The sequence below is a fragment of the Leptopilina boulardi genome, unplaced genomic scaffold (genome assembly GCF_019393585.1).
Source record: "Leptopilina boulardi isolate dan_hultmark-lab unplaced genomic scaffold, ZJU_Lbou_2.1 LbouV2_31, whole genome shotgun sequence".
Taxonomy (NCBI): domain Eukaryota; kingdom Metazoa; phylum Arthropoda; class Insecta; order Hymenoptera; family Figitidae; genus Leptopilina; species Leptopilina boulardi.
The window spans coordinates 2,867,804-2,888,936 of NW_026137874.1; the positions used below are offsets into that span (position 1 = coordinate 2,867,804).

At 29.5% G+C, this 21,133-nt stretch overlaps 2 protein-coding genes across 9 annotated transcripts in view; one reads left to right on the forward strand and one right to left on the reverse strand.

The window, feature by feature from the left end:
* The window catches only part of LOC127283192 (tubulin monoglutamylase TTLL4-like), a 182,346-nt gene that overhangs the window by 29,195 nt on the left and 132,018 nt on the right, over positions 1 to 21,133 (forward strand). For all 8 annotated transcript variants that reach the window (XR_007843314.1, XR_007843313.1, XM_051307907.1 and 5 more), the window contains exon 4: positions 11,197 to 11,246. The gene's annotated coding sequence lies outside the window, so the exon portion shown is untranslated. The remainder of the gene's footprint in view (positions 1 to 11,196; positions 11,247 to 21,133) is intronic.
* LOC127283207 (uncharacterized) lies at positions 8,833 to 10,061 on the reverse strand. Its single transcript, XM_051307927.1, has one exon. It carries the CDS (start codon positions 9,791 to 9,793, stop codon positions 9,281 to 9,283), a length of 513 nt encoding a protein of 170 aa, XP_051163884.1. The 5' UTR covers positions 9,794 to 10,061; the 3' UTR covers positions 8,833 to 9,280.

Below are 21,133 nucleotides of genomic sequence, written 5' to 3' on the forward strand. Positions count from 1 at the left end.
CTTTCTAAAGTGGGGTGTAAAAAAAATTAGGATCAGAGAGGCAAAGAGCGGATGATCTATAAGCCACGTTCCTTGCACGTTCCATGCACACGCCGGTTAGTGTACGCTTATTATAATCACACCGCAAGGATGAAAATCCAGTCGGAAGGAAGTGTGACACTTGACGATATAGAAGGGGAGAGGAGAGTTAAACTCGCGTGACCATATATATATATTCTCACTCGCACTAAAGATATGTCACATGTCAAATGAGTACATATTATCCATATATATATACATATATATGTATACAATTATACATATATAATATATACATAACACACCGGTGAGTAGTCCTTCAGAAATAAGGTGCGTAAGACCACATCTGCCCGAGATTCTCACGCGCGACGCATCTGTCTCAAGTAAGTTCCCACGCAGAGGAAGATAACATTTTTTTTTTTTTCAACGGTAAAAGTTTTGTCTGAATCTTAAAACCTCGAGGGCTCACTTTCGATGGTCATTGATGGACGATTTCAAAACCATCATTCGATCGATGTTTCGTTGTCCAATTCTTGGGGTAAAATTGTCCTCATTCAAATGGTCAATAATTCTACGGCAAATTGATCCGAGGTTTTGTCCAGTTTTCGTCGGGATCTAGTGTATAACACACACACAGATATATACTTTGGGTTTTTTTTTTTTTTTTTTTTTGAGACATAATATTTCGTTGTCGTTATATATTTGGATCGTCAATTTATTTTGCCACGCCACCTTATGCCTTCCCTATGTTTCCTTTCATCTATTCTTTGCCCTTTTTTTCATATTGTTAGTCAACGGAATCTTCAAATGGAGTGGAATAGTTCGATAATATTGAGCTCTTTTCTATTGGCGGTTTATGCCTATTGGGATGTTCTGGCTTTTCATATATATATGTATAATAATTGTATATATATGGTGATTTTCATTTCTTCAAACATAATTTTCTTCTATTATGCTCGAATCAATTTTTAGCTTGAAATTTCTACAAAATGACAAGATTGAGGGAATTTCAATAAGAATTTTTCAAACTTTGATTTATGTGCTAGGTTATTTTTTGTAGATATAATTGACCAGTATTTAGACGAAAGGGTTCTGATTTTTTACATTGATGAAAATTATTGACAAAATGTTTAGAATTCAATTAGAAAAAATTATTCTAAATTTTCAAAATAAATTCAAAAAACTGTTATTTTTACATTCAATTTTTTAAATTTATTATTATAAATTTTTTTTAACCAAATTTAAATAAAAATATAAAGTTAAATATAAAATAAATGTTTCGATGTAGTTTTGGAAAATATTTATTCCAAAATTGAATTTAATAAAAGCTATTCCATTCACGCGTGTTCAATTAAATCTAATAAAACATCTCAACGATGGCATCTTTTAATCTAGTGGGAAAATCAAAGAATTTGAATCGTAATATAATCTCTGAAATCTTTTTTGGGAAATATATTTTTTTCCATTCTATTCATGTCTTGTTTTCGGATATAGATCTCTCTCTCTCGTATTTTTCTAATGTAATAAGATTGTTTGGAATTTCATTTTTAATGTGCTTTTTTATGAGGATGAGGATTTTTAAATAAGGAATGACGTTGAATTTAAAAAAAATTCCATTATCGTTTCATCTTTAAAGGGTTGATTATTATTTTTTATGAACTGTGCTTTTAAAAAGGTGGAGCGATGCGCAGGTTTTATTGGTCACGGTGGAACGTATCAACGTTTCACGGTAGCTATATATTTTTATTTTTTTTTTAGTGAAAAGGAGTAATTTCCATTTTTCCATTTTTTAACCTTCTAAACATACAATTTATGAGTCTATTCGAATTTTTAATAACCCTTAGCGCGATGGGATATATAGCCAGTAGCCTGCTTTTATACGATGATTTAACATGTTTTTTTTATTTCTCTTTTTTTTAAAAAAAAAAAACCCCCTCGTTTTCTTCATTTTTAGAGAAAATAAAGATCCTCAGATTCCAGTGGAATTTAAGTAAAGTGTATCCATTAATTTCTTTCAGTGACTTTACACCAAGTTCCACTTTAAATTTATCGTCATTTTAATTTCTTTTTTTCTCAAGTGAATTTTGTATTAAGCTAATTTTTCTTTTTGAATTAGATTCCATTTTTTTAATTATTATTATTAATTTTTAGCATTGGTTTTTTTCTAAATTGGTATTCAAAGTAATATAGTATCTGATTCCATGAATTCTGAATCCCTTTTTTTGTTCTCTCATTATGAAATTTAAAATTGTATAGCTACCTGCGCGAGAAGATTTTCGATTTATTTTTTTTCTCCCCCCTCTCACAATTGAGTAACAGGTTAATTATTATCTCGCACGGGAACTTAATGGAGATTTTGAGATTGAATTTTTTTTTTATTTAGAATACATTAGGAATATATGCGAAGAAATTTGAAGGACGTTAGAATATTGTTTTACAATGAGGTACCCCTTTGGGCGATACGCTTCGAAAGGGTTTACTCTAGTGGATAATTCAACTCTATATATATATATAAGAATTAAAGATTTCCTGATTCGTTCAGGACGAACTATTATCCAACGAGGCATTCAACTCTCGTTGCGAATCGCACTACACTTCCACGTGCCGTCACGCGAAGGATTTTTTTTTTTAAATTCAGAATTTCAAACGGCACTTTAACGGGGTTACGTTGGTATACATGCTAATTTTTTTTTATGTAAAGGCCCAGATTTGTGCGCGCTCATACACTTTTGAATAAATTTTTTTTTCTCCTCTTTTTTTTGCAAATTTCGTATCCGCAAAAGTACTACTATGTATGTATGTCACGATGTGTTTTTCATGCACCTTGGAATTTCAAAATTCGATCTCTATTCAGCGCGTTGCACGTGTCGAGACAGAGAGAGAGAGATATATTAAAAAAAATACAAAAGCAATTTTTTTTATTCTGTTTTCTATAGCGTACTTCAGGATTGCGAATTGTTTTTGGTATTTTTTTTTTGTTTTTTGTAAGTTGAATTTACATTTTTTGGTGAATTATTTCCTTTTTTTACTTAACTTTAAAAAATAATAAATAATTTTATATTAAATTTTACTTTAATTTTAATTAATTTTTAATTTTAAATACAGAAATGAAAAAAAATTGTTTTTATTAACAATAATATATAGTGTTTTATTTTCTTTTTCATTTTTATATCATTTGTGATAGAATGTGACGGGAGAAATGTTATTACATTTTAAATGAACTGCATATGTATATATATTGTTATTTTCTATTTTTTGTTGCAATGTTCCCTCCGCATGTTTACGTCAGTAATGCAGCAAAAATTTAAATTACAACTTACAAATTACTTGAGATTATATATGGATCTTATCTCCCTTTAGGAATTAAAGAAGGTATTTCGCTTAAAATCCTCTTCTCATATCTTTTCCTCTTAAATTAAATAAATTATCCTTTAGATGATATGCATTAGTTTTTATCCATTTTCACATTACTGGAAAATTTTTTCAATGTGATTAATTTATTCCACTTCACGAAAAGGAAAAATAAACAATCTATAATGCAATTAATAATTATTAATCAAAAAAATTATTATTATTATTATTTAATTATTGAGTTTCGTTATTATTATTTTTTTATCGTAAACTTGATTATTAAATTTACAAATTATATTAAATGAAATATATTAGCATTATATATTAATTAAAAATTGTAGAACGTTGATTTCTCGATAAGAAAGATAAAAAAAATTTTCATTGAAGCACCCAATGCGTGGCCTTAAAAGTTACAAGTTTTGTAAATACAATAAAAAAAAGAGAGAGAGAAAGAAAAACGGGAGGAGAAAAATAAAACGCGCAGTTCAACACCTGAGCGTAATCTTGTTTCTCTGCGTCCATAGCCTTATTCGTTGCGTTGTGAATTCCGCGAATCTTTTATACTCGCTTCTTCGTCTTCACCACAAGTTTCCCATTAAGGATAGAAAATGGTCCACGATCGCAAATCGCAGGAAATGCGCGTTGTGGAAAAACTCGAAGATACCGCAACTCCCTATATATATATATATAATAGTCGCGCATTTTAAAAGTGGCATTTTAGCGAACGCGCATCTCTTTCGCATTGAATCGGTAGCTCGATTTCCGGTGTTGAAAATGACAATGAACTGGAAAAAGTTAAGTTGGGATAAAAAAAATTATAAAAAACAAAAAAAAGAAATAAAATAAAGGAAAAAAAATTAATATATCTGTTATACACTGAAAAAAATTTATTTGATTCAAATAATCGGTTATCAAATAAATATTTACTTTAATTGAGAAATTTTTATTTGAATTAAATAAATTGTATTTGAAATAATAAATATCTTTTGACAATTTATACGATATTATCGTGATGAAAAAAATATTTTGCTGCTTCTCTATAATATAGAAATAAGAGGAATTATTTTAATGGTTAATTAAATTTTCGTGCACGTAATCGCAACGAAGTCACTTGCGAATATTAACTGTGTGATCCATTCATAAGTAGTCACGAATATACGTCTGGTAAAACTTAGAGAGAGAGAGAGAGAGAGAGAGAGAGAGAGAGAGAGAGAGAGAGAGAGAGAGAGAGAGAGAGAGAGAGAGAGAGAGAGAGTTAGAGGATTATGTTCTCGACTGTACACGATGTGGTTTTATTTCTCCGAGAGTATATTTTACAGGCGCGCGTTAGGCACGAGCGCACAACCACGAGCCATTTTGCTTACGTTTTTTAACAGTCAATTATTACTATTATTATTATTATTATTTCTCCACCAATTTCACTATAAAATGTGTTTCAAAAAGTAATTAATTTTTCTTTTTATCTTTTCATTGTTTGTCGTTAAAAAAGAATTTCAGGGGAGAAAAAATACTTTTTACATTTCTAGAGTTAAAAATTTACCAAAATAAAGAAAAAAAATTAGTTTATTCAATGAAAAAAATAGACAAAAAAAATATAACTTCAAACTAAAATATTATAAATTATAATTATAAATAAATAAAAATTTAAAATAACTTTAAATTAATTTAAAAAAATCGATTAATTTTATATTAATTTGTAATAATAATAATAATAATAATAATAATAATAATAATTGAAACACCCGGTAAATAGATTTTGTGTCATAAAGTCATATCGAGTGTTTTCAAGTAGCACTCGCCTATCGTGTGAGCTGAGCGCGTGCACGCGTGTCCAGTTCGCATGTCTATAAGGTATATAATGATTTCTTACGCTATGTACACACCATGTTAAAGTATGCATTATAAAGTGCACACAAGTACTTTATGTACACAGTGCCAAGTATCCGGAGTGTTTATATATATATATATATATATATATATATATATAGAATCGAGACCGTGGGAATAAGCGACGCGATGTCGCGAGTCCCGGCACGAGGCACGAGAGCTGTAAGATAAGGATGACGTTATTCGTTTTGCATAAAGAGTGAAAGTGACAGTAAACATTCCATTGGCCTTTTCTATTTGCAACAGGTCTTATACATCTTCATGAAACTTACACTCAACTCCCTGTTAGCCATTTTTTTTCTCTCTTCCCCCCCCCCTCTTTCTCTATCTCTCTTTTAAACATTTTTATCAATATTTCACTTTTACTTTCTTTCATATATAAGAAATCCGAGAAAAATTATTTTTTTCTGAGACAAATGAAATTTATTTGAATGAAAATTATTTTTTTTTTTTAATTAAAATTTTACTTTGAAATGCGCGAACAAAAATTAAATCGATTATAATATCGTATCCCAAATGTCAATTTTTATTTTATTTCGAGAAATTTTCATCTTTATAATATATGCGATCGATTGGTGTAACATATATTTATCTCAATTTCATCATGTCTGATCTTCGCGCTTATCAATATCAATCAAGATGTAATTGATTACAGTTAAAATGAAAGTTTACATTTTCGAATTCCTGTACTTTTTTTTGACGTGACGTTACAGAACTCCCATTAAACGCAACTAATTATTATTATTATTATTATTAAATATTTTATAATATCGTTTTACTCATTTCTTCGCGAGAATTAAAATTACTTTCCAATTTACATTGAATATTTTTTAATAACTATTTTTATTACATATTTTTTTTTATTGATAAAATAATTCATAAGTTCACCAAATAACTCATGCAGAAATGAATTAATGTTAATATAATTAAATTTTTTTTTCACAAATATCTCAATCGTTAATAGTCATTACAAAAATCATCTTTGCGTCTCTCATCAATTTTATAATTGGTTTATTTATGTGTGTGTGTGTGTCCTGTGTCCCTGTTTATAATTCGCCTCATTAAACATTCCGAAAGTTGTACAACACACGAGGCAGATAAAAGACACGATCGATAAATGAAATAAAGTAAAAGTGTAATGAATCAATTTTGCTTGCCGAATTCGTTAAATTGCACATATATTGAATCGCTTCACAAAAAAAAAATATGTCACTTATAATGATACCAAATTTATATGATTTTTAATCGCGCGCGCTCAATGAAACCTTCAAGAAAGTGAATTCATTCTTAATTTACTGATAAAAATTTTTTCCCTTTTTTTTAATGAGAAAATAATTTTAATTAAATTTTATACATTATACTGCATATAAAAAAAATAAAAATATAAGAAATATTTATATTAATAGTATTAAAATAAAAAATTCCTTTGTAATTACTGAAATGTTTCGAAATTATTTCTAATTAAATAAAAAAGAACATAAAAAATTGACATTGTCAAAGAAAAATTAATATCAAAAATATGTAATAAAAATAAAATTAGGGAAAATATTGGAAAAGGGTGTTTGAAAGGACTTCTAATACAGGACTGCATGAGGGGTTGCATACTGTAAGGGTGGTTCCTTTCTAAGGTTTTCCATTCTAAACTCACACTCCCTGGTGTCAAAAGCCGGAACTATTTCAAATAATTGACTGCAGTTCTTTTCACTTATTTCTTATTTTTATAATAAAATCATTAAAGTAATAATTATTATTAAATTATAAATATAATTTATAATAAATACAATTAAATAATAATAAGAAATAATAATAATAATAATATGTAATATAATGAAATATAAGAATAATTCATAAATTTGAATGAAATAAAATTATATGTCTCATTATTTATTTATTGGAAATAAAAATTTTATTTGGTGCGAATAGTAATTTTTATTTGAATTAAATTTGAAACAAATATTTATTTAACTTTGTGAGATATTTTTTAATTTTCTTTTTCATTTCTATAGAAATGGAAATAAAAAAAATAGATGTATTTTTTCTACAATGGAATATATTATTATTAAATTGTCTCTCAGGTGTTAGGGGGAGGGGTCCATTTTTGAATAGTGAATTTCATTGAATTAACCCCTGCAGTGAAATTTAAATATATATTCATCCTCTAGAGTACACTATGAATGTCCGTTATTCTAGTTTATCTAATATATAACATTCAATGATTGTAACTATCTTTTTTCTTTCATAAAGAGAGAGGGTCATACCCCAAGTATAGCCTATATGGAAAATCATGTGAATTCACAAACACCCCTTATTTTTTTTTCTTTTTCCCAAATGAACATGTGCTTGTCACATATGGGTTGCACGTGTACTTGAAGTGTGTTCTACTAGATAAACTCGACCATTGTTTGTTAAATATTTTTAATAAATAAACGAAAATTAGGATTCAATTTTCCTCCAATTTGATGTATTTATTTATTTTTTTAAATAAAATTATAGAGTCGTTTTGAATAATTTTAAAAATTTTAAGAAATAATTATAACAAATAGAATTTAATTTCCATTTTGCTTTTTATTTGACAAAATATGAAACTTGAAAATAAATTGCTTTTTTTGATTAATTGTATGAATTGTTGAAAAATGAATTCCAACGGCGTAAAATTGGAACTATTTCTCTAGTGTTTGTAATGTTTTTCTTTATTTTTTTTTCTTTCGATCCCTCGGAATGATAAATGCTTTTCCATGGATATTTGTCTATTCTATTCTAAACTGTGGAATGTCGACAGGTACCTGGACTAAATTTTTCGTGAGATAATTTTGGCATTGGAATTTTCTCTCTCTTGAGAGATTTTTCGGGCTTTTCTGTATAAATAGATACTTGAATACTCTTGAACGTTTTCAAAATGAACCTCAGGTATAGGTATATGAATAAGAGAAACCTTTTAAAATTGCGAACCTTTCAAAGGTACGTTTCACTTGCTTCAAAGTAAAAATCATTTTTATGAGGTCTTTTACAGGTGAATATAGTGGGTTTAGTTTCTCAAAGAATTTTACTTTTAATTTACGGTTATACGCTCTTTTTTGAGCTGTTTACATTTTTTTTATATTTTATTGAAAAAAGTGACTATTTTAAATTTAAAAATATTGGCTTCTTTTTTACACATTTAATTCTGTTTTGCTAGAATATATTTCCAGGACCAAAAAATACAATATTCTGGAATTTATATTAACTGTTTTGTTTTTCTTTAGGTTATTTAATTTATCAAATTGTTGATAATTTGAGCAAAATTTAAAAGAAATTTTGATTTGGATTTAAAATAGTCTGAATTATACTTACTGTTTCCTTCAGCTTTGTAGATGTTCTTCGTTGTTGTTGTTGTTTTTTTTATTTTTTTTTTTTTATGCAAGTTGAATATAGAAAATAAAATTTTTTTGAAAAAATTACTGAATAATTATAAAACTTGAAAATAAAATCAAAAATATTAATATAAATTAAAAATTTGTAAATTTAATTTGAAATAGAATAGTAAAAATTATAAATCTTATTCTAAAGGATGAGGATTAACAGACACAAGAAAAAGCATTATGTAGGTAATATAAAATTTTTATTTTCACAAAAAATTGGAAGACGTGAATTTTCATCTCGACTCAAGAGTCGATCAGATTAAAGCCAGTATCACAAATATATATCAATAAATTAAAATTTCTCCTATAATATAATAGGTACAAATATCACAAGAGTGATTATAAATCACTATAAATTTTTTTTACACCCTGTTATGTCCTTTCTACTCAAAATTTGAGCAATTGAAAAACAATAAAAAAATCTACTTATCGAACTATCGATCACAGTTTAACAGTGTTTATCAGAAATACAATATATTCTGTTTTCGATGACATCCTCGTTGAAAGTCGTTTTCATACCTCAGGTAAAAATAATTTGCAGAATGAGGATGATGATGATGAAGATTGTCAATCGGATTGATTGAAGTTGACTGTCATCCACATGACAGTTGTTGACGATGATGAAATCAGACCACTTGAATTTCAATTTGTTGATGTGTAATGATTGTCGTCTCCTTGTAGAAAAATTCACTCACTGGCAATGATGATGGCATTGGCAATGTTGTCCAAATGAATTCACCGTCTTGTGTTTGTAGAAAGTGAACTGGCACACAGTCGACAATTGAAACAGGAACAAGTGTCATCTTTCCCTCGTGGCAAACAGTGATGGCAGAATTTTGTTCAGCATTGGTTAAATCGGCCTTTAGTCTCTGTTCAAGTGCCTCGTTGCAATTGTTTTGATTATCAACTTCCTCAGTGAAGACATCCAATTGTTGTTCAACTTTTTGTTTTTTTGCAAGAAGTTTCTTACAAGATTGTGTCCTCTTCTTGATGAGTTTCATCAATGGTTTAAGAATATTTCTCATCCTGTAGATGCTGTTCTTCTTGTTGTTTCCGCACATTTTCAAATTGTACAGATTATCGTTCAACTCGTTCTCGCAGTCAAGCACGTGGCTAATGGTCATCATGGTGGCGGCCATCTTGGAATTGATTCACAACACTGAACGCGAGATATAAAACAAGTAAAAACTTTTTTGCAAAATGTAACTGATTTGCGAAAAATTATTTTTCAAAAATAAAAATCACAAATTTGTTTTTTGCTCTCAAAAATAGTAAGGAATGTTTTTGGTTGCTCTTGTGAGAAGCGAATGATGGTCTGAACATGCAACCCCGATGCTTATATAGACGCAGCCACCATGACGGGGTGCAAGAGTGGGGAAGGCAGGTGCACTCTGGCTGTGGGAACTTGGAGAATTCGGAGCTTCCCACGTCGGGGTCCACGCCGACCATCTGCCGTTCTTCTTGATGCCCTATACCCAACCCATTTTACACACATACATACACCCCCTCGACCACCCTAGTACACCCCCACTCGAAGAAATTCTAAGTCTAACATCCCTCTCTTTCTAACTTCTTTTTTAGAAAGAATCTTTTTTCTCTCTCTCTCGACAATGTCTCTTATTTCTCCATGTCTTTGAATTTTCTATTGGCAAAACGAAATCGTCTTTTAGCCCCCTCTTCTTCTTCTTCTTCATCAGCTTCTTTACTGTACACAAAAGGGTGGTTCATCTTCCGAGATCGTTTTCCTGTACAAGCAGGTCCAAACCTGTTGCGACACGATTGCACTGATCATCATCATTTTTGATGCAATAAAGGTGGCGCAATGTATTTGTTTTGTTTTCATATACAAAAGGGGGAAAAAAGAGGTTATATCACGCGATGTTCAAGTTTCGCTAAAGCCATCAATGGAGCACTTGTAAATGATGAAAAAAAAAGTTCGCCAGACCATATGGTGGCTTGATTTTGTTTTTTTTGTTTTTTTTTTTTTTTCATAGAAAGGGTGCAGCTTTTTTAGGGTGAGATTTTAGTTAATTGGATTGTTCTCCAATGTGTCTCTGTTTACAATATTTTTACCCGCCCATTGGTAGTGGGTTTCTATTTTATTTCAATTACTCAGAATACTGCAATGAAAGAAAATTTATTTGGTTCTAATTGGACTATTATCAAATAAAAATTTACTTGGACTAAATGATTTTTGAGTCAATTAAATGATATTTGTTTTAAATACAGAAATTATTGGTTTTAAAAATTACTTGGTACAAGTAAATATTTATTTGATAATATTATCAAATTATTTGAATCGAATGGCTATAAATAAAATTTGGTATAATGGCCTGTATATGTAATCAGTAATTAATTTTTAATATGTATAATTTTCTCTTAATTTTTCCAATTTTGTTTTTCAATAAATAACAAATTTTACTTTTATGAATCTATTTCTTGTTTTATTAATAATCGTCTTTAGTAAATAAGATTTTTAATTAATAATACATTTTTCCTAAATTTCGAAAGTTTCTCATTTTCTATTCTTTATATGTTTCAGATAAAATTTGAAACGTGATTCTTTCCACGGAAGCTGTATATGCAGTAACGGTGAGTTTTTGAATCTTTATAATTTTTTTTTTTTTATTTGCGAAGCAATTTGGAAATATTTCCATTTAGGTATAAAACCAAAATTGCAGGAAAATTTGTTTGAGAGTAAAAAATAATACTGAAAAAGCATAGTTCCTCTAACATTTTTTTTCAAAGAAAAAAATGTATATTTTTTTTTGGAAAAGATGAATCACTCTTGATGTTTTTTTTAAAAAATGCAAGTTCTGAAATTTGATATTATATTGCTGAGGCATGTTTTGTTTCCATATTGACGAAGTCTGGAAAATCTTATGGTGGGGTCCTCATTTTTTTTTCTTGTCGAGAGAAAAAAGGGCCTCACAAGAAAATTTTCATAGGATTTTGTCAAGTATCTATCCCTCTAAAAGTCATTAAGTGTCTCGAAATGTTGTTTTTTCTTCTCCACACTTCGTCAAGAAAATGTTTAGAGGCCAAAAACCCTATGGGGTCTTGATTTTTAACATGTGACCATATACACACACACACGTTTCTTCTCTAAACATTATCCCCTGGACTTGTTTGATGATGATGATGAAGAGAGGCATAAGAAAATTCGAAAAAACAAAAAATTTACCGTAAATCAGTCTCGAAAACCCTCATTATTTTTCCACTCAATCCCCCTTTTACTCCTCATTCAAGAGGAATCTCCTACCTGCTATTCGTTTAGTTTTTTTTCTAGATTGGATTTTTGTCCCCATTGAAAGATTGAAAAATCTGATTAGTAATCAGAATAATTATAAGGAGATATGATTTTAATAGAAGAGTTTTCTTAGAAAATTTGTGTAGGAATTTTATAAACTCGATTTTTGGAATATAAAACATTTCAATTCCGAAAGATGAGAAATTTAATAATAATTTTCAAAATAGATTTGTTTGAGATTTGTTTATTTTGGATACATTGGAATTCGACCATAAAATTTTGAATAGCAAATAATCCAGGAATATATATTTGAGTATAGAACACCTGAGCCTGTGAGACCTGCTTTGGGGGGTCGTCGTTGTCGAAAGAGAAACCGTTGTTGTTAGGATTCCTCGATCGTTCCCCTGATTGGGGTGGCCCCTCTCTCCCTTGCGTGCAACAACACTAAACAGGGGTACTACTACACTTCATGATCCCTCATTCTTTATTTTTCTCATTCCGGCACTTTTTCCCCCTTAATGCACCTCGACCGTAAATGTGCCCCCCCTAAACGTGAACAGGTACATTGAACCTATTTGTTTTCACTTGCTGCAAGGTCCCAGCAGGTGAAATTTTTGTACGTGCTTCAACAACTGATGAACCTGTCCGTGACGTCGAATAATAATTTTTTCTTCCTCTTCTTCCACAAGAATGAATTCCACTTGTTCGTGACATTTTCATCTTTTCCGGAAACGGAAACATCATTCTCGAAGGGTCATTTTCACAAATAGATGTTTAAAATTTTATTGCGACTATAGGTGAGAAAATTTATTTTTCAAACTACCTGTTGCAAGGGAATATTGTAGGAGTGACGAAACATTTAGAGAAAGATTAGGGATTATTCAAATTTTTCAAAAATTTGCTGAAATGGACAAATTTTTATGGATGTATAGGAATATTTATTTGAAGATTTGGAATTTTTTATTTCAGGAAATTTTAAATTGATTGTATGCTTTTTTCGCTTGAAGAAATTTCTTTTATTGACTTGCAATTTGAAGTAAATCTTATTCTGTTTGATTATTCTACCGAATAGATTCAAGCAACCGGTTCTTTATTCTCCCATTGAATCCTAAATAATTGGACTTACTTTTTGCTCTATACAAGCTTGAATCGATCGTTTGCTCTCTTTTTAGCTTTAATTATATGGCTTGTAATTTTCTGTTTCTGAACAAGAAGAACGATTTTTTTCCCTCTGTCAGTAATAATTTTAATTTCTAATACAAAAATATTTTCTTTTTTTTTTTTAATTCAAAACCTCCTGAAGTCTTAATTAGGAATTAAAGGAAAAACAAACTTGCTTTTTAAATATTTGATTCCACGAGGTCAGTACAGTTCAGAATTATTCTAAAATTAGACATATAAATTTGAAATTCAAAAAAATCGAACGGTACACAGTTCATTTTAATCTGTATTTGAAATATACAAAAGAGATGAGAAAGCGATAGATACCGTTCCGTCATATATGTATATAGAGAAACGTAACACTGAGGGCTCTCGAAAAAAATTTTCTAATCTGAAAGATATCACATGAACGATTAGTTGCGGTGCTCGACGTCGTGGAACACTTTGGGAATACTTAACTGAGCGAAACTGAATCTAACCTTGGTGTTGGGGTATCTGGGATCTTGAAATCGGTATGATTACACGTGTGCGCGAGAAGAGAGGGTGGAGAAAAAAAAAACTAAAGACAGTATATGTGTGTGTTAAAGAAAGAATGAGAGAGAAAGGGAGTAAAGGATGAAGGTAGGCTTGCACCTGCCTGTGACGTCAGAAGAGAATTTCTTGTTCAAACCTGTGCGCCTTTCAGCCCCGGGGGTCACCACTACTGTTTTAGGTTAGATTGAGATTCCCTTTTGCTTTTCTTATCTTTTTTTTTCCTGCCCTTCGATTCCCCTCTTTCATTGCACGTACAAGCATGTCCATATTCAGCATATCCTCCCCTTCTTTTGCAAAACCAGTGTGTTCATTCGATCGGTTACATTGCAAAACTTTATGTATATGTATACTCCTGTTGGGCGAATAATATTTATATGCTAATGGAGCTCCCGACGAGAATGTCTAAAGTGAGGGGGCGGGTGGAGGATGGTTTCTTTTTGCAAAAAAAAAAAAGACACATGAATTGCAAAGAAGAGGTAGAGAGAAGCTAATTTACACTGTTGAAAAAAATCCTCCTGCGAAACTCTCGGAGTTGATCATGGTAAGATTTTTTCTCTTGGTATCAAATCGACTTCGAAGTTTGATTTATTTTTTTGTCTTAAAATTATTTTACCGGTTTTCCGAGTTCCGAAAATTACACGATGTGCGTTCGAATCTTCCTGCCGTTGGAATTTTTTTTTCTATCATTACATCTAGAACATAAATAGTAAGGTTTAATAATTGTTCTTCTGAAATTTTTAAATATATTTTTATCAGTTAATTATGTTGGGTCGAAGAAATAAATTTTTTCCTCTCTAAAAAAGAATTAAAAATCGGACTTTAAGCAAAAAAAAAACAATTTGTTTTCTGAGGCCCTATCTTATTCAGGAAATACTAAATCAAGAGTGTAGATTTTTTTCCCCCGAAAAACAAGTTATCTCTCTCGACATTATTGACAAGAAAAAAAAATTGTATTTTCCCATTATTATCAGTAATAGTTGATAAAAAAAAAAGGAAAAAAAATTAAAGAAGACTTTCGATAAAAAGTATTTCTTTATCGGTCGCTTAAAAAGCAATGCGGAGACATATTTACATCGAAGTAGAATGAAAGATTTTAGACGCGGAGACGATGAAGAGAGGAGATAAAAAAGCGACAAAAAAGTTATAAAGAAGTAGAAAAAGAAGGGATAAAATGAAAAAGGATTGGCCTTTAGCTTCCAGATAAAAATAGTAAGTCGACTACCGTTTCTGCCTCCCCCTTTTTCTTTCTTTTTTTTTTTTTTTAGTCCTCATCGCTATGGTATTAGACTATATATGATGCCTGTAATCGTTTTCGGGCGGCATTTTTTTCTCTTTCTCTTTCGCAGGAGCACCGGTTTTACGGGGGATAAAGATCTTTATAATTGGAATTTCATATCGTCTCTTTTTGACATGTCGAGAGAGTTCGATAAGAAATAAAAAGCAGAGGGAGGAGGGATTTTTTTTTATTATGACTAATATACACTTTTGTGTATATTTTATAATATTCTTTCGTTCTTGAAATTATCCACCAAGGTTCATTCTATTTCGTTATTATTTCTTTTTTCTCCTCTCGAGTTTTATTCGAATTTCAGTTATTATACTAAAAAAAAAATTATTTGATTCAAATAATTACTTGGCTATTATCAAACAAATATTTACTTGAACCAAATAATTTTTGAAACCAGTGTACGACGGACGGACGGACGCCAAAGCGAAATTTTGATTCATTAAAAAAAAACATCAATGGAAAAAAAAATTTCGAAAATTTGATTTTAGGTTTTTTTTTTATCTTATATATATATATATCCCCTTCTAAATTTGCGGATTCACAAATGTCGGATGAACTATAAAGAAATGCCTATATGCTTATTTAAGATTATAAAAGCTCTAGAGCGTCCATTTCGTCTTGACAAGAGAATATATATATTTCCTTTTGTCGAGGACTCTGCTCGCCGGTCCAGAGATTATCGATGAATAAAGAAATGTCCTATTCATATATACCCTTGGACCCTTTCCATCCTTTGATGGACCCAAAGGGATGTGTAATATTATTCAAAATCACGAAAATCTTCACTGGAATTTCGTTATTTTGTTCCTATTGAAAATCCTAGATGCATATCTTATATATGTGTAAAATATATATGTATAAAATATATATGTGAAGGGGATGATTGAATAGAATCCAGTGCAAAAAGGAGAATTCAAATCGTAACCCTCTTGATCGTACACCTACAACGGCGTGTCGACCTCCCTTAAATTATTTTTTGTATAAGAAATTTCAGGTAAAAAGGGTCAAGGATTTCACATATGTATTGTAATAAAAGAGTTTTTTTTTTTTTTTTGCGTCGAATCATTGGAATTTCTTCTTCCAAAGGACGCAATCATATAAAAGGGGACACGTTAGTTTTTCTTCGATGATCTTCTCGAAAAAAGGGAATATAAGAGAAAAAAAAACGAATCCGAATTGTATTCAAAAGATAAAATTCAAGGGTTGCCTTATATATAGAGTAAACCTTGCAAGATATTTTTCTGCGTTTTCACCTGAAAAATAAGATTTTTCATGCATCTGCCATATATATTATGATGCTTTTATTAAATTTTTTTTATTGTGTTATATAAATGCCAGGTGGTGGATTTTTTTCCCTTTATTTCATTGCAATAAATAATATTCCAGTTTTCTATTGTTTTCCATTAAAAATTTTCGTTTTATTTCTCTTTTTTTCTGAATTTTTAAATATAGGACACTTGTCGCAAAGTAACGTTTTTGATGCGGATTTGAAGAATGGTAGCTTAACCCTTTTACAGGTGATTCTGGTCCATACAGCATCTTTTGGGATTTTCATTGTTGTTAGTTTCCGCTAACCCTTTTTGAATGAAAGGGTTGGGTGTCAGGTAAAGGGTTAAATTCTGGGTTAGTGGTTCGAGAATTTAGAAAGAACCGTTTTTATATGTGTGTTTTTTTAATATATGTGTAATGTGTGTTTCATTTGCAATTATTGACAAAGTGAAATATTTATTTCTGTTAAGAACTTTTTTAAAACATTTCGATGATAATTTTTGTTTAAAAATATTTATTTGGAAAATTCATTAAATATTTTTTTGAAAGCTTTGTTTCTTTTGAAATTTGAAACTTAAATTCTTGGCCAAATAAAAATTCTACTTTACAAAATTCAAAATTGAAATTCGAACTGTTTTAACATTTTTTTTTCCATTTTTTTGATACAAGGGATAAGTTGAAGTGGTACTAGAAAAAAAATAGAAAAGAAAACAAATAATCATTGTATTTAAAATACAAAGCATTAAATTCATTGTTCAATGAGATATAGAAAAATCGTAATAATTCTTTCACAGTGACTTCTTTAGGAAAATTCTTACGCAAAGGAAGACGTTCATAAAAAAGAATTATGCAAGTCTGAACACGTTCTCTTTTTTTTGATTATATAGTTCTTTCTTGAAGGATTACGTATAGTTGACATAACGAAAGATATTCTCTTTTTGAGCCTCGTGTATATGCAGGTTCGAACCTGCACTCTCCATTTTTGTTTGCTCTAATATTTTTTTACCAACGAAAACTTGTCTAAACTTGCAAGCGAGGTTGACATTATATATATCCAGTGGGTGGTTATGGGATTCACCTACTGGTATATATATTCAGGATTCATCCGTAACTTTCTTTAGAAAAGGAAAAAGATCCTTGGCGTTCGTAGGTTTCTAAAGAGTGTGCGCTCTATAATATATAAGGTGTGAAAAAAAAGAATAATTCGTTTCTTGATTCGAAATTTCGATGCCAAGGCACGTACATATTTGGCTTTATATATGTTTGTTTGGAAAAAAAGGAAATAGTTTCCTATTTGGTTTTTGAAATTTTAAATTATTTAGTGGACGGAAGTGATTTTTTTGCGTAAAGAACCGGAAATACGGAAACTATCTTTTAAATAAGGGATTTTGAATTAAAAATTATAGAAAAATTATTTTCTTCATAAACAGAGGAAACGAAACTAAAAAGGATGAATCGTTCTTTTTGTGCATATTATAAAATAACAAAATAAAAATTTCTCCGTAAGAAACTAAAAAGGGTCAACCTTTTTTTGTGCACATTGTAAAATAAAATCATGGTTCTTTTTCAGTAGCTGTAATAATAATATTTCCTCAAACCTTAATTTTTTGTTTATTTTTTCGATTCTGTTTGTGTTTTCCTTTTTATAAATTCGAAAATTGTATTTTTAGATTCTTTTTGTTGTGTTATGCTCTTTTTACTGTTAGTTTTATATTCTGTATTATATTTTTATTTCTTTAATAATTGTATTTATGTTTTTATTAGTTATTTTGATTCAAAAAAATATAGAAATATTAGGTATTTAAGAATTAATTTTCATTCATTAAATATTTGACAAGGTGCTATGATCATTTTTCTCTTCATCATTTTCAATATTTTCCTCTTGAGAAAAAGTACATATTTATCTAAATACTTTTCCAATATACTCATAGTCACACCATTTTCTTCATTCTATTAAGAAATAAACTCAAAGTGAAGCCATATTGTCAATAACATTATGAGCACGAGCACATTGATCCCAAAATGCAAAATCCGAATATCAAATACACAATTCAATTTCCGACTATATATATGTATATAGTATATATATAAATATACTTTAATCTCAAGAATCAAAGTAAACTCTTTCGAGAACTGTGCAAGTTTAACTTTCTTGTTAGCTAAGAAACTCAAAAGTATAATATGTACCATCAAATAGATAAATCTTTTTTAAAAAAAGGACGTGATGAACGTTTATTGTAAATGTGAACCGAAGATCCGTTTCATTTTACGAAAAATTCCATTATATTTTTCAATCCTAAATAAACAGTTTCTTTTCCCGTAGGTGCACCTATGTAAACATTAAATGTACATAGGCATTTATGCCTGTCGTGATCAATTCAAAATTCATTCGTTCGCATATATGAGGGTGGTGCAAGAAGAAAAAAGAAAAAAAAAAGAAATTGAGAGGGTGGTACACTTTTTATTATATTGAAACTCCTAGACCCGTGAATCTATCGCCTTTGCTCCACATCCATTCTTAAAGGATTATAGCTATAAATTATACCATTTCCCTTCTTCGTTTCCTCCCCTATAATATTCTACATGTCTCCACGCTTATTTTTTTTCCTTCTTCATCATCCCCTTTTTTTCTTTCTTTTCATATACGGGGGCCCTATAATAATGTAATATTGGTGACCAGTAGCAGTCTCGAGAGATTTGTATATATTTATCGTCGTCGGATTAGTTTGGACCGTGTCATCGTGGTATCCTGTCTATTATTGACCTTCTACCTTTTTTTAATGTAAAATGCAATAAGGTCCACATAATTCGAGTAGGTGGAGAAAAAAAATCTTGGAAGGACAATCGCGAATTGAGAATTCTTTTTTTTTTATACAACTGAGAAAGATTTTTGATTTTATTTAGTCTATGTGATATTTTTAGAAGCTAAATCTGATATATAGATCTCGTTCAAAATGGAATTAGAGATTGAATATTTAAAAAAAAATTGTTGCAGTCGAGAATTTTATTTTTCAGAAGCACATTATGAAATATGCGAAAAGATATAAATTTTGAGATTTATTTAAGAAATAAGACGCGGGAATTTTAAAAATTATGGGGATATTTTTAGAATATATAAAAAATAAACTTTTTGAACATTAAAGATCAATTTTTAAAATCAAATACAAAATATTTTTTTCCTATTTAACATATATAGGAATATATTTTATAAATAAATATAACTTTTAGCGAGTTTTTAATTAAAATTGCTTTTCCGAGAAATATTTTAAGTTGAAAAATTGATGAGAAGGGAATATGCCAATATAAATATAAGTGTCAATAATAAATTTCAAGTGACTTTTTCTTAGTCATCATAAGTATTCGTACTCAAATGCCATGCCTTCGAAACGCCCGATACAGCCTCCATCGTTATTATTCTTTTACTCGAAAAAAAAAATTCCACCTCCGTCATTTCTACTTTCCAAAAAAAAAGAAGAAGAAAAAAGTTGATTCACTTTAAAGGCATCTATAATTCTCGTTCAACAATACATATAATAATTTTTTGGGCGTCAAATCGACTTCCTACAACTTAGGGAATTGTATGCTTTATGGTGTACCGCGTTAGTTTATATATGCGCCTTATACTTATATAGGAAATATATATAGAAGCATAATAATGTCCACTGCGAGTGTCAGGAATCGACAATATAATAACTTTAAACGGGATAACAATAATAACTTGAACCTTATGTCCAATTTTGCTTTTTAAGGAGACTATAGTTGAAATGTCTCTCTCTCTCTCTCTCTCTTTCTCATTTTCACTTCCTTTTCTTGGTGAAACTTGTGGGCGGAGCGGTGAGCCAAAAAAGATCCAAAAGAAGGTCCAGCAGAATCACCAAGAATTGGAATCATGATTCTGATGGGTAGGGGGGCTGGAATTGAACACGTGCACAAGGGACGAGGGTGATTCAGAAACGAGTGATTCTTGTAGGAAAGAGGGACAAGGACGGATAGAGAGAGAAAAAAAGGGGACTATAAAAAGGGCCTTTTCGAAGAGCCAAGATTACTGTTTCAGATAACGATTCTTCATTCAGGGCTGCAACTCGTAATTCCCTCTTTTTAACGCCTAAATTGAATAGAGAATAATTTTCACCACAAAATAGCCTTTTTTTCTTTTTTTAATGAAACGAAAATTATTTTTCTCCTCTCGTTTTTTTTTTTATAATAGGCTCTTTTCTTAATGACTTTTCAAAATTTATTTGACCCTTTTTTTATATCGTTATTCTCATCTTGAATTTTATCTATGTATCCTTAAATACAAAATACGATTAATTGACAATATCGTTAAATGGAAAAGATTTAGAGAATTCTTTTGTATTCTTTTTCCTTGCTTTTCTTTTTTATGTTTCCTTATTTTCTTCGAAATTTATAGATTGCTATAAATTCCTATAAATTCGAATTTTACTAAAATTTATATTATAGTAGATTTTAGTTTGAAAAAAACATTAAAATGAAAATTCTAATTAATTATTTTTATGGGAAAAACATTTCTATTTCCGAAGCAGAAACGGACATTAGATTTTACTAATGTAAGTACTGACTTACTTTATATTTTTTTCCGTTAATTAATTTTTTGGGGTATTTTAGTTTCGATTTTTTCGTTTCATTAATAGTGAAAAAGTGTTTTAATTTTGAATAAATTTTGTCAAATTATTAACAATTGAAAAATGTTGTTGCAAAATTAGAAAAAAAAATAAAATTGGAAAAAATAATAAAAAACGAAATTGGAATTTTAAATAATTACAATTTATTATAAACCAGTTGAATCCGAGTCTGAGAAATTTCAAACATCATCATCTATATACGAATCTACCTCATCAACGAAGTGAATCTTATATAGTGACTAGACTAGACTAGTCTGACCTTTCCTAGACAAGTATCTCGTTTGTGTTGGCTTTTTTTCTTTTTCTTTTATTATTTTTTTTTTTTTTTAACATG

Coding starts and splice junctions, on each gene's coding strand:
- LOC127283207 (XM_051307927.1), bottom strand. CDS start 9,793: ATGGCCGCCACCATGATGACCATTAGCCACGTGCTTGACTGCGAGAAC.